This window comes from Dendrobates tinctorius, unplaced genomic scaffold (assembly GCF_039654945.1).
Source record: "Dendrobates tinctorius isolate UK_male_01 unplaced genomic scaffold, ASM3965494v1 ptg000208l, whole genome shotgun sequence".
NCBI lineage: Eukaryota > Metazoa > Chordata > Amphibia > Anura > Dendrobatidae > Dendrobates > Dendrobates tinctorius.
In genome coordinates this window covers 7,767,038-7,784,229 of record NW_027361875.1, presented here as the reverse complement: position 1 = coordinate 7,784,229, position 17,192 = coordinate 7,767,038, and the positions used below count along the sequence as shown (strand labels likewise).

At 45.6% G+C, this 17,192-nt stretch overlaps 2 protein-coding genes across 16 annotated transcripts in view; one reads left to right on the top strand and one right to left on the bottom strand.

The window, feature by feature from the left end:
* MIPOL1 (mirror-image polydactyly 1) overlaps nucleotides 1-17,192 on the top strand; it is a 606,483-nt gene that overhangs the window by 264,095 nt on the left and 325,196 nt on the right. The gene's annotated exons all lie outside the window — the stretch shown is intronic.
* Nucleotides 2,212-8,196, bottom strand: LOC141058007 (uncharacterized). Its single transcript, XM_073554134.1, has 5 exons — nucleotides 8,093-8,196; nucleotides 7,947-8,021; nucleotides 7,735-7,818; nucleotides 7,400-7,639; nucleotides 2,212-2,364 (listed from the first exon to the last, which is right to left on the bottom strand). The coding sequence occupies exons 1-5, from the start codon at nucleotides 8,192-8,194 to the stop codon at nucleotides 2,212-2,214; spliced, it is 654 nt and encodes a 217-aa protein (XP_073410235.1). The 5' UTR covers nucleotides 8,195-8,196.

Sequence of the window (17,192 nt, the reverse complement as noted above, 5' to 3'; positions counted from 1 at the left end):
ACATTTGTGGAAATATAGACTGTTTCACAGGCCAGGAAACAATGCTTGCCGAAGCCTCTGATGTCATAACGGGTTGTCTTGCTTACTTGACCGTGGTAAAAGCAAACACATAACGCTTTCCTAGATCTGTCAAATGCTTGACGTTATTACTTGACTGTGTCAAAAACAGCTTTATTATTGTGCGGTTTTCTGCTCGCTGGGAATACATGTATGTGACCTCTGGATATAATGACAGACTGATACCTGAATGTGTCAACATCTCTGACAATAATGACCCCGAGCAATAATTAATGTGAGAGCGGCTCATTATTTTGCTTCCATGTACGTACCACGTGCATTATAGTAGCTCTTGATGAAGCTAAAATCCGTACAGCACAAGCAGATTGACGACACACGCATGCGGCATCAGTCATGTTAATATCACTTTCATAGTAGGATTTATCTTTTTGGCAACACTTTTAAGTTTTATGAATTTTTCCTTCGGGTGTATAGATTTGTGTTTAGAAAGATGTTCTTGCATTTTCTACAGTGTTGAATGTAAAGTGTATGCCAGCACCGACTCTGACCTGCTCGAACTTTTTTCTCCTAAAGGTATTTATCGTCTCTCACCCCTCTCTCTTCCTTATCCCGTACCCTAAAAAGGTATTCTCATCTCATAAAGTGATGGCAGGACCAATTTGACCCCCCTGAGAATAAAGGAGCCAAAGTCTTTTTGTGGACAGCGCCCCCACTCAGCCACACAGCCTTTAGGGGAACTACAGCACAATGCTATTCAAGGGAAGCAGAGGGAGTATTGTGCAGGGAATCTATATCACAACCCTATTAAAGTTTTTATTCCCCAAGAGCACCTATAAGAAATTATTCAACACAACATTTTTGACCTTTTTTTAGATTTTTTTTATTACTTTAAATCCTGACATGTAAAGGTGGCCTTCAATGGGGGGTTGTCCAGTACGGCTAAGGATAGATAATCAGTAAAGGCTCAGCCCTCATTAACCTCAAAAGGATATAGGCTGCAGTACTAGGGAACGGCCACCACTACACGGTGTAGAGAGTTGTGCTGTACACAGTGCGCCTCCAGCCACAGCGGGAGCTGTAAACCGCTGATCAGTGGCGGTTGTCGCTGGTCTGATAGTGATGAACTAGGGAATCAATATATATGATATGTCCTGAACAACCCCTTTATATTGGTAATGACAAGATGTGTGACATAAATTAAAGTGACATCGCCATAAAGAATCCTCCTTGGCAGAGACTCCAGCTTGTCTTTTTTTTTTTTTTCAAATTGACAGGTAGTGAAAAATGTGAGTTTCTGTATTATGGCTGCTCCTTGGTTCAGAAATGTTAATATGGCTTTTGAGCAGTCAGAAAGTGTAGGGGCAAAGCCAGATTACCTGAATATTGCAAGTATTCACAATCTGTGCTCCCGGGGAAGCAATAAAAACCTCATCTAGGAGAGCTGCAAGTCGATATCTGAAGATGACAGCTAGGTCAACATATACCTTAATAAGGAACAGCAGATTGTACCACCGATAGAACCTTCTAACCAGTAAATGCCAGTTTCCATGCCAACATGAAACATTATATAAATAACCCGGAATGTCCACCAATCCGTCGTGGGATTCTGTCCGTGAACTATCCAATTTAATATCAATAATTAATCTATTCTTAGTTCAATGACAGTTCTTGGTTTTATTTCCTCATCCGTAATAAAGGAAACAGAAGTTAGAGATGTAAAAGCATATTTCCCTATGGTCTAACAGTTACCTATAAAATAAGCCCCTAAACGACCTCTGTTTATGGAGTCTTTCAATACTTACCTGTGCCATTACGGAATTGTCATTGGTCTAAAGGTTACACTGTCACTCAAGCGCCTGTTCAGCCTTCCCCATACACATACGCTCTGCACTTTCGTCTGAGTGTGCATGTACTGTATTTATAATGGGGATAGAGGAGCAAGCTGATGCCAAACGCCTCTCATGGCGGCTTTTTTTCGAAGGCAAAGAAGTTTGGTGTTGTAATTCAACATGCCCAGTCTTTTCTTCCAAAACATCATCTGTCAGGGATGAGTCTGGAGTCCCCCATGCACAGTAGATGGTTTGCCATTCCTTTGCTTCACTTAAAGGGGTCCGTTCACTGATTTTTTTTTTTTTTCATTTAAACTGAGTACCCATTCCAGTTACTGTTGTTCCATTGATTCTGGAACAGTTTTCATTCTCTTCTGTGCTTCTTCATTCCAAAGTTATTACCCTGGTAATAACTATGCAAATTTTCGCTCCAAACAACTAGATCTAGACCACAGAACTTCTCTGTGGTGTTTGCTCTGTCGCCTCTGAAGCTGGCCAAGCAAAACATGGCATACACCTATTTGGTTGAAGGGTACATTTACATCATTTGTACTGGTGGTATAATTTTGGAACAGAGGGGCACAGAAGAAAAACTTTTCCAGAATCAGTGGGTTTCCACCAATTGGATGAGGAACTCTGTTTAAAGAAGCTCTCCCCATCATAGTTTTTATCCTCTTAATATAGTAAAGTCATCATATTATATAGCACTGTGTACTGCTCATTTTACCTTTCTACCTAGCTAATTCTTCCCTTTTCCATTAGGTCTATAATAATAATTTAAATTTTATTTATATCGCCAACATATTCCACAGCACTTTACAATTAAGCAGGGACATGTAGAAACAAAAAAACAATGCAAAGTATCACATAGTTCAACAGTTAGAAGAGTGAGGGCCCTGCTCACAAGGTTACAGTCTATAAGGAAATAGGGAGGGCATAACATCGCATGATTCAAAACAGACTAGCTGAATCCTTATATGCTTCATGTAGAAAGGAGCTTCTCTTTCCCACATGAGTCATCATTAGAACTACAAGTCTACATCACTTCATAGTCAATGACCTGGAGATGAGTGGAGCAGCTGGGTCAGGAGTTGAAGAGGAGGCAGAGCTGGGATGCCAGGGACTTTGAAGTGATGTAGAATTGTAATTTTGATGATGAATCATGCACTGAAAAGAGACTTTCTGTTTTGACATAAAGCTTAGAAGGTTTCAGGTAGTCTGTTTTTTAATCACGTTGTGTCATAGACCTAATGGAAAAGAGAATAATTAGCCGGGTAGAAAAGCAAATGAGCAATTGTAAACACAAAGTGCTATTGTCACTACAATATTGAAGGATATCCTTAGTTTAGGGGCTCCTTCCCGATCCCTAAAGTGAGGGGCACTGTAACTATCCCTGCTCCCCAGATTACTTATGATGGTGAAGACACCGGGGCGACATGCCATTCTGAGCTCTTATTCGTCCCCTCCCCCATCCAGGGAAGTAGGGAGTTGTAGTGCATAAGATTACACAACCAGACTAACAGGGGAAGACGTACAGGGATAAATGAAAATACCATTAATACAAATATGCACTCGCAAACAACAGAGTGGAACACTTGGAAAAAACAGTTCGGAGAGGATGATGATATGCACACAAACAAATCACCAAACAGCCGTAACTCTTCAAACACCTCCTTAAACAACCAACACCTCCAGCTCCAGAACCAGGCAGTATGAAACTAAGGCTACTTTCACACATCAGGCTTTCGGCGTCATGCGCGATCCGGCGTCGTGCCGGAATGCCGGATCCGGCAAATGTTTTGTAAAACCTGATGTGCCGGATCCGGTTTTCTGCCGGATTCGTCTTGTTCTTGACAGACAAAACCGGATCCGTCTCATCCGGTTCATCCGTTTTTCTATCCGTTTTTCGACGGATTACGCCGGATCCGGTTTTTAAAATTGACCCTTGTGGCCTTCCGAACGGGATTGGCTACTGGAAAACTATATATAGCGTGTTCCTACAGCCCTTCTTTGACAGGTTCTAGAGGAGAAAGTGCAGGTTGGAGAGAAGAGCAAGTTACTGGCGAAGATGGATGTTGTGATTGCAAATATTTTGAAGAATCTGGCGGATTTTACAGCGGAGGCGAATCGTTTGAGGGTGATTGTTCTGGAGAAGGAGAGAGCGAGACAGCAGCGCATCAGGCATCGTAGACGACGTTTGTGGATCCACCCCATCACAGCCAAGAGAATGACGCGTGGGGTCTATTCTACACTCTGCATGGACCTTCGACGAAACCCGGATACATTTTTTTGATATGTTCGGATGAAAATGGAGAATTTTGATTACTTGGTGGAGCGCATTGCACACCTCATAAGAAAAGCGGACACCTATTGCCGCTTCTCTGTTTCACCCGCAGAGTGTCTGATGGTGACTTTAAGGTAAGCCACATTTATTGGATGTGATCGCATCAGAGCACACTTTCACTGCAATCTTGTTGGTGGTAGTTTGCATCTCCAAGTGTTATAGCTCAGTTTTGGTATGTAATGCTGTGATTTAAAACTAATTTATTGTTTTTTAATTCCCCACAGATTTCTTGCAACTGGAGAATCCCTTTCGTCACTGCATTTCCAGTACACACTCGGGATTTCCACCATATCTGGAATTGTGAAGTACACATGCCGTGCACTGTGGGACTCCTTAGCTGAAGAGTTTTTACCAGAGCCCACAACAGAGAGGTGGATTGAAATTGCTGACAAGTTTCAACAGATATGTCAGTTTCCCAACTGCTTGGGCGCTGTGGACGGGAAACATATCCGCATTGTAAAGCCAGCTGGATCGGGATCGGAATATTTCAATTACAAGAAATATTTTTCAATTGTCATCATGGCCATCGCTGACGCGGAATACAAATTTATTGCGGTTGATATTGGGGCCTATGGCCGCTCCAATGACTCTCAAGTTTTCAAACTGTCTGCCATGGGGCGTAAACTGTATGGAAACACCTTCCAGTTCCCACCACCTAGACCGCTGCCGCAAACATCTGGTCCACCTATGCCATTTGTCTGTGTAGGGGATGAAGCCTTCCAGCTGTCAGAACACCTTTTGAAACCGTACTCTAGCAGAGGATTGACAAGACCAAAACGCATTTTTAATTACCGCCTCACAAGAGCAAGAAGAATGGTTGAATGTACCTTTGGTATTCTGACAGCCAAATGGCGGGTCCTATTGACTGCAATCAACCTCAAGACCGAAACTGTTGACGAGGTGATCAAAGCTTGCGTGGTCCTGCACAATTTTGTTATCTGCAAGGAACCCATTTCCATTGAGGACACCTCTGAAGAAACCACCTTGCAAGATTACCATGACATTACCACTAGAAGTTCTGTGACGGTTTCAGTAATGAGGGACAATTTTGCACTATACTTTATGTCACCTCAAGGCAGAGTACACTGGCAGGATGACAGAGTGTGAAAGATTTGTGCCCTTAACCAAAATTATGTACCTTCTGTACCAACAGTATATACCTTTGCCAACCAAAGTTGGCTATCTTGTCATGGTCTTACTATTTTTAGCTTTAGGCCACAGGTGTGTACCTGGTTGTGTTTTATGCAAAGTATTTCACCTTTTAACAAAAGTTGTGTACATTGTTAGGAAATCACCAACAATAAACACAACTTTTTAGGTGAAATACTTTGCTTCAAACACAACCAGGAACACAACTGTGGCAAAAAGCTAAAATTTACCCACAGTTATATACCTAGTTTTGAATACCATTTTACCTTTTAAATACCCTGTATTTAACCTTTTTGGCCGCAGAAAGAAATGACAGACAACCAGTGTAAAATAATTTAACTTTTATTGAAAAATGTTTTTTTTAGTAAACGGTTTTTAAATTTTAATAAACTTTTTTAATAAAGCTTTGAAACCATAAAACTGGTCATTTTTATTAAAATACACACATATTATAAATCTGTGTAGTGTGGGGTGGAAATACTGCTGGAGGGGCTGCGGGACACTTCGACACTGGGAGTGTGGAGAGAGGACTGGGATCGTGGTGGGGAAGGAACAGTTAGAGGTGAAGGTGTGGAAAAAGCTACAGAATGGGTGGACATGTGGGAGGCAGAAGAGGTGGTGGGCGGTGGAGTGGAGGGTTGGGCAGGGACTGTAGGGGCAGATGATGTTGATGGCAAGTTGTATGGGGAAGGAGTTTGGTACGGGGCAGGTTGCTGGAAGTGGGGAGATGTCTGGTACTGGGGAGGTTGCTGGTACTGGGGAGTTTGCAGGTACTGGGGAGGTTGCTGGTACTGGGGAGTTTGCAGGTACTGGGGAGGTTGCTGGTACTGGGGAGGTTGCTGGTACTGGGGAGGTTGCTGGTGCTGGGGAGGTTGCTGGTGCTGGGGAGGTGGATGGTATGTAATAGGAGGGGGAGGATGGAAAGTGGCTGGAGGGGGTGTAGATGTAATAGGAGGGGGAGGATGGAAAGTGGCTGGAGGGGGTGTAGATGTAATAGGAGGGGGAGGATGGAAAGTGGCTGGAGGGAGTGCAGGTGGAGGAACTACTGTGGTGGGAGGAGGAGGTTGGGAGGTAACTTGCTGGAGAGCAGCGTGGCATGAATGCATTACATGCATCTGCTGGGCAGGAGAGAGCGTTTCCATGCGCTCCACAACAGACCTGAAAAAGGTGTGGTTTGGCGAAGATCTTGCTTCTGAATGCATGGTTTGCAGAAGTGTCTTCACCTCCAGAATGCTGGAGTTGATCTGCTGATAGCCTGCGGAGATTTGCTCTGACAAGACTTTTAGACAGTTCTGGAAAGATGCATTCAGATGCAAGAACTCTGGCGCATAAGTCTTTTCCTGACCCCTCTGCCGCTGCCGCCCAGTACCCGCAGGTGTACTAGAGGTGGCAGGGGCAGAATGGTGGGGTAAAGGGAAAGCGATCTACTCACCAGCAGCTTCATGTACTGTAGGCGGCCACGATGCTCCTGTGCTGGTGGATGGGACAGATGGGTCGAATGTGTGGGAAGGCTGGGAAGGTGCAGATGTACCGGGGCGGTCGAAGTGTCCCTCGGTGCCAGTCTTCTCAGGGATCGCCTCAGAAGGGTTCAATCGTGCAGGCTCCCGAGTGCTGCTCACCGTGCTGTGGAATAAAGAGAGAAAAAACGAATTAAAATAGTGACATGGTATGGCCCTGGCTGAAAAAAAAAAATTACATCTAAACATTTTTTTGTCACACGTGATGTGTAATATTTACCTTCTGGTGACCATTGTATCCCGGAGGAACGACAGGGCTTGGGCGTACTTGTACTTGCTCCTGCGTCCTCCAGATCCACTCGGAGCCCGCATCTCTTTATTGAACTCCTTCTTGAAACGATCCCTCACAGACCGCCACCGCTTCACAATTCTGTTCCCTGAAACGAGAAAGGAGTGGTGAGTATACAACATCAGTGTTTCCCAAACTCCAGTCCTCATGGTCCCCAGGGGTCATGTTTTCAGGATTTCCATAGTAAATAGAAATCCTGAACACATGATCCGTGGGGACCACGAGGACTGGAGTTCGGGAAACACTGGTTTACATCAAGCAACCGGTACTGTATATACTTACGCTCTTTAATCTGGGCCCGAGCATCGAGGTCCTCCCAGCGGTCCACAAGGAGCGAACAGATTTCCTCCCAGAGTCGTCGGGTAACGATCAGGTCAGCGTGGCGGCGGTCAGCCATATTCCAGAGCGGCTCCCTTTCTCTGACGAGATCGATGAGGTGGTCCACATCGAGTCCTCCATCCTCACCGTCAGAGTCGGGAGCACGCTGTGAAGGCTGTTAAAGAAAAAGACAAAAATAACGTAATTAGCCTCCACAAAAGAAATTAAATAAAAAAGCCAAAAAAACAAAGCAAAAATATTTATACTTACACGCTGGTGACCGCCGCGTTGCTGTAGCCGACGACCCTGGGAGGCACTGCGAGGACCTCTTGGCCGAGCACCAGATTGGGAAGACTAGAGAAGAAAACAAAAAATGTTAGGTCTTTGGATGTTGGCATTTGTTTGCTGTGTGTGGTCTGCAGAACATTGTTTTCTATGTGTAGTGTGATGTTGTGTTTCTGCGTTTGATGCCAAAAACTTACCAATTGTGAGCCCACTCCAGGTGTCTGTCCACCCCTTCCTTCTTCTTCTGGGAGCTCCTCTTCATCTTGTGATTCCTGTTTTGAAATAAAAGGCAATGAATAGACATATATTACAGAGATGATGGATTTTGGAAATAAAAACTTACCGTCAAACGCTGACGATGCGAGGGAGGGCTCCCAGAAGATGATGTGCTGTCTTCCTGGTGGCCAGACTCCATGGCTGTGGGTGGTGTTTCAGCTGCTGCCATTGCTGCTGCTGCTGCTGCTGCTGCTGCATCTATTGGGCGGCTGTTGAATAAAGAGAAACAAAGTGCCAATGAATATCTTGATATTCAATAGCCCTAGTTTGGAGGAATGGGGGATTTGATAATTACCGTCTCTCATCTGCTGCTGGCCTCCCCTCCTCAGCATGTTCCATTTGCTGCTCCATTTGGGGTGGTGGTGGTGCTGATGGTGCTGCAGTGGTCTCCTGCCTTCTCCTGCGCTTGGTTGCTTTCTTGGGTGGCATGTTGGGTGTGGCTGAGGGTCCCACTGTCTTGCTTTTATATATGTCTTGTGGGCAGAGCTACTGAGCATGCTCAGACCAAAAAAACCGGATCCGGCTGTCGCCGGATAAGGCGCATTGCGGCGCTCATAGGCTTTCATTGTATGAAAAAGCCGGACACGCCGGATTCGGCGTGTCCGGCTTTTTCGCCGGAGACAAAAAACGTTACAGTAGCCGTTTTTCCAGACGCCGGATCCGGCGAAAACCGGATGAAACGCATGGCCATCCGGCTCTAATGCAAGTCACTGGGGGGGAAACCGGATCCGGCATTGCATTTCGCCGGATCCGGTTTCTATCAAAAGCGCCGGATCGCGCCTGACGGCGAAAACCTGATGTGTGAAAGAGGCCTAACACTGGCAATTCCTGATTGCCAGAGGTGAGTATATGTAGCAGAGGGGAATCGCCAACACTGAATAGCTGAAAACATCAAAGCAGGAAAGCTCCAGGAGCTCTCAACTTAACAGATTAACCCCTGCACTGCTAGAAGGAACCTGCACTGTTTAATATGACGAGGAAGTGCGTCTAACTAGTGCAGGAGTACTTGGAAAAAAGTACTGTTAGCTTCTGGCCTCTCTCGGTCACGGTAAACCTGTAACAATTATATAATATGATGATTTCAATATATTACGAGTATAAAAACGTTGACTTTTGTGCTGCTTTAAATGTGAAGAAAATCCAGTAACAGTAATTGTATTTCATCATTATCTCTACCTCTAATTGAAAGGCAACCTATTGCTGGCCAAGTCCATCTTGCAGCTGGTAATTATAATGCAAATTACAGACAATCATTGGCCTGACTTTAGGCCCCTTTACATTTAAGGATGCACCAGCAATCCCGACAACGATACGACCTGGTCAGGATCTTTGGTGCATCGCTAAATGGTCACTAGTGAGCTGCCACACAGGCAGATCTCACAGCGATGTAGCGACACAGCAGCGGTCGTTACTTACCTTTCAGACGCGGCGATCCTGACGTCCTCCCGCCCGCGTCCACGCCGCGCTCGTCGACGCCAGCAGGAAGCACCCGACGAGAAATGGAGCTGCGAGATCAGCGACAGACAGCGGGGGAGCCGGTCGGAGGTAAGTATCACACATAGCAATATCGCTGCTGCGTCACAAAATCGGTGACGCTTTAGCAATATCGCTAGCGATATCCCTATGTGTAAAGGCCCTTTAAGTGTCCATCCTGACATCTTTGATTCCTGCAATATCAAGACCAACCAATGTGATGCCCATCACTTGGTAATATGCCTCTTGCTATGTACCTTGTCTGAACTTATTTTACCCTTTTAACAGGGTGTCTAGTTTGTAAAACTCATTTTCATGTACCATTTGCGGGGGAATGTGGGGGATAATATGCGAGGGTTGATATGTGTTCCCATGAAGCAGACGGAGTCCTATTAAATCCGATGGAGTGCCTTGTGTTCCCTCCAGGATGCCTGTGAGTCACAAGGCAAAATAAAAGAATGGATTGGGTCCTAGTAAGTGACTCAGTCAGATTTTAAGGAAAACCCATCAAAGGCTTTTATTTTTAGAGGGATTGGCAGGTTTGGTAGTGGGGCAAACCCCTCTCCACTCCGGGTTTTAGAAGTAGTTCTATGGCCACGATTCCATTTAAATCTGTCAGTTGTGCCTTGGGTGTGTCAGTATTGGAGTTTGCAAGCTGCAGAGCAGGAGACTCTGTGTAACCCAGGTCTGTGTAGAGCTGAAACAGAGCCAGGGACTTCTAGGCAACATTGTCCACGGCAACTGGTTTTGAGTTCTGGACTGTATTTGTGGAAACCCGGCTGCGATCCAGAGGACATCACTCCTTTGTGTGAGTTCTGAAAATAAAGACATCGTTTATGTTGAACTTTTTGTGGTCCCTGCCTATTGGTCACACTGTACCAACCCCACTGCACTACACTTTTTACAGAATTTAGAGTTGATAGAGGGCAATCTTTTGTTCTCTGTTTGACTGCAGATTTGTGAATCCTTACATCATGCACACTGTGCACTGTGAAGATTCTCCAGTGCCGGTGCTGGGAATGGGTGGTCATGTGACCGCAAGTATATGATTTGCATATTTCCGGCAGCCACATTCTATGGCTAAAAGCGGATAGGATCAAGGTCGATCACTGTTAGGAGCTCATGGGTAAACTAGTAAGACAATACAAAAGATCTAACCCTGGCACACTCCAAAAATATGAAGAGAGAACTTGTTGCTTTTAGAGTTTTGTCTTGTGCAAGAAAGAGTGGTTTCCAAACAACGTTTCGGCTCAGGCACGAGCCTTCGTCAGGAAGACTATCTTCTGGTAGTTATATCATGTGTAGGTCCTGGATTTTCAGATTGTCCTATGAAGTCTGTCAAAATGTGATCTTGCAAAGATGATGAAATGCCCATAAAGTGTTATAAGAGGTAGTTCAGACCACAATGAGCCTTAATCACTTTTCATACAGAAGGTTGCAGCTGGCATGTGGCTCCCACTTGTGTCCTTGTTTGTGATCTCTTCAGTGTGGAGGCAGGGAGCCAGACCAGACTGGACTGAAAACGCTGCTGTGGATCCGCAAAAAGAATTAACACGCTGCGGAAAAAAAACGCTGCTAATCTGCTTGGATTTTTCAACAGCATGTGCACAGCCATTCTTAATTTACCATTGACTAACATTGGCTGTGCACTACACTGCACGTCCAAAAACGCTGCGGATCCGCTTCAAAATCTGCAACAACATGTGCACATACCCTTAAGCGGTATCCCAATCTTATCTCTTTACTATAAATTGAGAATAGGCACTAAGGGTCCCAAAGGTGGGAAATCCACCTTTGGGACTTCTGATTATTGGGAGAAAGCGGGTCCTTTGCTCCATGGTATGCAGGGCCAGCGTTAGGGGCAGGCAGACCAGGCAGCTGCCTAGGGCCCCTGCTCCTCCAGGGACCCCAGCCAGTGGCGTGCCGCTATGGGGCCCATGAGAAACAGTGGCCCAGCGCCCCCCCGAATCATACATTCAACTTCAACATAGCGCATTCAACAGTTGAAAGTAGTGATGGAGGAGAGAGCGTCAGATGACACTCCCTCTCCCATCATTCCCCTCTGCTTATCACTCAGTGGGCACATGATGACATCACTTCATCACGCTGTGACAGCATTGGAGCTGATAAGACTGGAGCAGAGCCTGGAGCATCGTGGGGAATGAGAAGAGGTGAGTATTGTATATGTGTATACAGTGTATATGTCTGTGCATTATACTGTGTATGTGTGTGGGGGGCTGCATTATACTTTGGAGGGGCTGCATTATACTCTGTGTGGGGGTGCTGCTTTATACTCTGAGGAGATTACATTATACTTTGAAGGGACTACATTGTACTCTGTGAGGGGACTGTATTATACTCTGAGGCGGATGCATTATACTCTGAGAGGCTACATTATACTCTAAAAGGGGGCTACATTACACTCTGAGGGGACTATATTATACTCTATAAGGGGGATGCATTATACTCTGAGAAGGCTAGATTATACACTGAGGGGTCTGCATTATACTCTGAGGGGGATTCATTATACTCTGAGGGAGCTGGATTATACTCTGAGGAGGCTACATTATAGTCTGAGAGGGCTACATTATACTGTGTGTGTTTGGAGGCTGCATTATACTCTGAGGGGCTACATTATACTCTGTGAGGGGTCTATATTATACTGTGTGTGGGGTTGCATTATACTCTGAGGGGGCTACATTATACTCTGAGAGGGCTACTGTCACAGACCCACAGCTGACACCGGTATGTCACGGATGGAGGGATGCGACGCACTGCCGACACATGGCTATCACAGGCACGGGGGGCTTATCTTAGTTAGTCAGGGAACTACACCTGGGATAATTGGTCACCGGCTGGCTGCTTCAATGAGGTCTGTCCACCCGGCACGCTGCAGTGAGGGAATTATAAAATGCTCTGGCCGCAGCCACCCAATTAGCTTATAAAATCCCTTCCGACACTTATCAGCAGTACCCAGGGCCCAGATCACACTTTGCCACCACCAGCTCCAGAGTTTCTCTGATTAAGTTATAAACTTAATAGAGGGGTTCGAAGCCAACCCAGTTCAGTAGCAATTATCTTAAAGGCACGTGTTCATTTTTAGAGCATGAAGACAGACTAATAAAGTTATAATTTATTCCCCAAAAGGGGGGCAGTGATTGCACAGATAAAAGATGTTACAAAGTTGAGACATTAGGTATGTACAATGCAATTATAAAATAAATGGGATTAACAAAGAAAATCAACACTTACAGCTGCTTAATGGTCTTTAGGCTAACCATGTGGGGAGGCGGGGCCACACGTCGCCCTGCAACTGGGGTCCTTTTGGCATCAAACCTCCAGCTCGAATTACCAATTTTAGGGAGGGAGTACCTTATAGCTTTGGGTTTGTGACATCACGAAAGGGGCGGTCTAGGGATGTCCCTCCCCCTGCTCTAGGAGTTACAATTCTGACTACAAAACTTATAATTACTATATCTCGCAGAGGGTACCTCGTATAAATACGCACATGGTATCATTTTCTTCAGCGTGTCACAGACAATAATTAAAGACTAAACATGCAGTAATTATGTCACACTGTTTAGGAGGAATCCAGTTCTCGGTTTCTGTGGGTGCTGGATCTGTGAAAATTATGGGCCAGAACGCGGGTTTCGTGCCCTAAGCAGAAATGTAATTTTCGTGTTTTTATCATAAATGCGCTGCGTTTTATGACCGAATGAATAGATCTCCATTATTTTCTATGAGAGTAGCTGAGCACATGGTTCAGAGACAAAGAGACCCCCCCCTGCCGTGAGGCAGGAAGGAGCTCACACTGGGGATTCAGGTTAGACTTGTTTTGTGTGTGAGCCGAGGGGGGGGAGGAAGGGGGTTTGCAGTTGCGTAACAGGCAGGGTCTCATCTGTAGTGTAATGCTCAGGGAACCTTACGTCATATCGTACAGTATCATTACAGCTACATTATATTGTGTGTGGGGGGCGCTGCATTATACTCTATGAGGGGCTACATTATACTCTGAGGGAGTCTATATTATACTGTTTGTGGGGTTGCATTATTTTAGGAGGGGGCAACATTATACTGTGTGTGTGCGGCTGCATTATACTCTGAGGGGGCTGCTTTGTACTCTGAGGGGACTACATTATACTGTGTGTGAGGGGATGCATTATACTTTGAGGGGAGCTGCAGTATACTCTGAGGGGGGCTGCAGTATACTCTGAACTCAGTGCATGTAAATACAACCGAGATGTTTCTGTATGATGGTGCAGTGTGTGAGCATTTAGGGCCCCACTTTAAACTTTTGCCCACGGCCCCACTTTATTTAAAACCGGCCCTGATGGTATGTAATTGAGGCTGCCGTGTGTGTTTCTACATGGTAGTTTATGGGAATTTCAGAAATGACAATTTTGCATCCTTACTTTAGCACGGCTACCTTTTCGCCTCATGTCTTCCACTCTGTGGTGCCTCAATGAGAGGCTTCCCCAATATGGCACATGGAATGTGTAAGATCCACGGCACTTCAAAACCCGACACCGCCTGACCTACCAGCTGTTAGGTGTCGGGTTCCTGCCTCTGCACAGCAGGAATCCCGGGCCTTGCTTTCTGCGGTCTCCCGTTCCTCTCCAACCGCAGAGGAGCCTACTCAGCAGAGATGTCGTTCCCGGCTTCTTGCTCAGTCTACTTCTGTTGGCTTGGTTACTGCTGCCAAACAGGGTTCAGCTATGGTAACCTGCAATAGCCAGCAGCGAGCAGCTCATGGGACTAAGTCCTTATTTCGGCCCACTGAGCGTGCCCGTGGGAGGTCCTCTCATTGGAGCTCTGAGGTCACGTGCTCAGGTCCTATTGCTGCTCCAATTGGACTACTAGGAAGGTCCCGGAAGGATACCGCTATAAAAGGTTCACATGGCCACTCGGCCATGCGCTAGTATAGACTCATAATGTTGTTGGTATGTGTGATGATGGATGCATGAATCTGGTGAATGACTCATTAAATTACCTCCTCCTTTGATACGCATGAGTTAGGGTATTTGAGTCAGCGCCAAGAGGTGGCTATGCTTCTGCCACCGTGCTCCTAGCAGTCGCACACTAGCGTCCGATGTGTCGACCACTGCTGGGCACTATCGAACCGCGGCAAGTGACAGCGGCACTGTGCACACTTGCACGCATTAGCTACTATAGTAACTAGCTGGCACCGCAGTTGCGGCGCCGAGCGCTAGCAGTCTAGACGGACTCCGGTCCTGCGGTCTAAAGGCAGAGTCCTGTGACCTTGCGCTAGGCGCTCCTTCTGCCAAGTCCTGTGGTGTTAACAGGTTCTGGCGTTTCTTTCATCGGTTCTGTGAAGTAACAGAGTTCGCCCCAGTGCACACCGAGTCAGTGGGTAACGCACCGGTGTTCACTCACTACTCCACCATTACTAAGCAGCAGTTTTCCGTCTCTGCACGGTGGACCCGGGGTTGCGATCGCACTTCCTTATATTTAGTGCGATCCGCAACCCTAACATTGGCCATCCATATCTCTCCTCCTGTATATTGCTGTTATCTATCTGATGAAAGTCTGCTGTAAACCATTCCATTATTTTGTTTGGATTGCACAACAAAAGAAATTCCACTTTCATGATATAAGGCGTTCTTTCTATTCAATATGACATGGGACATGGCACATCATTGTGTGCTATGTGTCCCTTGGCACAGATCGTGCCCCTCTTCTATATCTTGTGCCTGAGCTTGTGACTAGTGGTAAGATCATATCATGAAACACCAGTTGGGCAACTAATAATTATCCGGGTCCTTCGTTCGGGCTTGTCACCTTCATTTACAAGATCTCCCCACATCATTGTTCACCAGGTTCCTCATGTTTTATATCTTCTTCTCCTCAATAGAATAACATATGCTCCTCATTGCATGATGATACTATTACTTCACACGAGCATGACCACAAACATGGGATACACTTGTTCCCTATTGTAGGTCTTACCACATATCCGTTGTCTTCCCTACTAGGAAAGAAGCTCCATTCACTCACTGAATGCTTTACTTGGCTCACAGACTTCCACCGACCCTTTGTACATTTTTATTTTACAGAGAGCTATTCTTTTATTACACCAACCCTGACATGACCAGAAGCCATCGCCGCCTGCAACCCGTTCCAATACTAATAACATAACACGCAGGAATAACAGGAGGCTATTGTTTTATGTCCTTACTCATTCGCCATCTCTAATGGATTTCAACTTCTGAATCTTCCTCGTACAGGTTTGTGGGTTATCGCTCAGGGTGTGTGGAAACATCAGCAGGAGTCATAAAAAGCCCCACCTTGAGATTAGATGCTAGGTATGCCCTTATCTCTTCTGCATGTGCCATCTGACATGGTGTAGCCTCTCGGAGGCCAAGTAGCTGATAGCAATATCCAAGACCAAAACTGATTTCCTGTGTTACCTGACTCGGTAAGAAACCCAACTACTCATTGATAGATTTGATTTTTTATTTAATTTTTGGTGTTTTTAAATTCACCATGTTTATACCTGAATGCTTTCATTTGATATTCGGGAACAATAAATCAGTGCAAATAACCTGTATCTTTATGTAGGGCATTTCCTCTTCTTCCTTCCTAGAGGACCTTTATATTTTTGACTTCTCAAGACCGTAACTACTGGTCAAATGACTATAGAGACTGCTTGAGTGCACTTTTGACCTGGTATTTTTCATAGTGTGGTAGCGTGCAAATTTATTATGTCCTTCTAAACCTGCTCTGGAGTTTAGGGTTGGTTCTATCCTAGTGAGATTTTTTTTTCTCCTTTTGGCTTGCCCATAGAACATGGTTTTGTGCATGGTTCCTGGATATTTTTTTTTTTTATTATTATTATTGTGGTTAGTCCTAGTAATGAGCGAATGTGCTTGGATGAGGTGTTATCTGAGCATGCTCGTATGCTAACAGAGAGTCTTCAGCATGCTTGAAAAATATGTCCGAGTCCCTGCGCCTCCTTGTCTCGCGGCTGTTTGACAGCTGCAATACATGCAGGGATTGTCTAACAAACAGATAATCCCTGCATGTGTTGTGGCTGTCAAACAGCTGCTGACATGCAGCCTCAGGAACTCAAATATATTATTCGAGAACGCCAAAGACACTGAGCACCCAAGCGTGCACAAATAACACCACATCCAAGCACATTTGCTTACCACTAGTGAGGATAGTTTCCGAGAGAACATACCTTAGTTCTGAGAGGGCTCCCTTACACCAGTCTTTTTTGTTCTGTTGAAAGAAAGATGAATAGTCACCATTGCATTTACCTGTCATTTATTCTAAGGCCTCATGCAGACGGCTGTATTATCTGTCCGAGTGTGATCTGACAAAGCATTGTCCGATTTGTTTTCTTTGGACAGAGACTATGCGAGAAAAAAAAAATCACTACTTGTCTGAGTTTTATCTGCTATTCAGATCACACTCCAGTCTTAGGGTACCGTTACACCTAGCGATGCACCAGTGATCCCGACTAGCGATATGACGCAGTCAGGATCGCTGGTGCATCGCTAGGTGGTCGCTAGTGAGCTGCCACACAGGCAGATCTCACCAGCGACATCGCTGGGGACGGGGATCGCTACTTACCTGTCAGACGCGGCGATCCTGTGTCCTCCCGCCCGGCTCCACGCGTCACTTGTCTCCACAGCAGGAAGCGCCGCAGGAAGTGACCGACGAGAAATGAT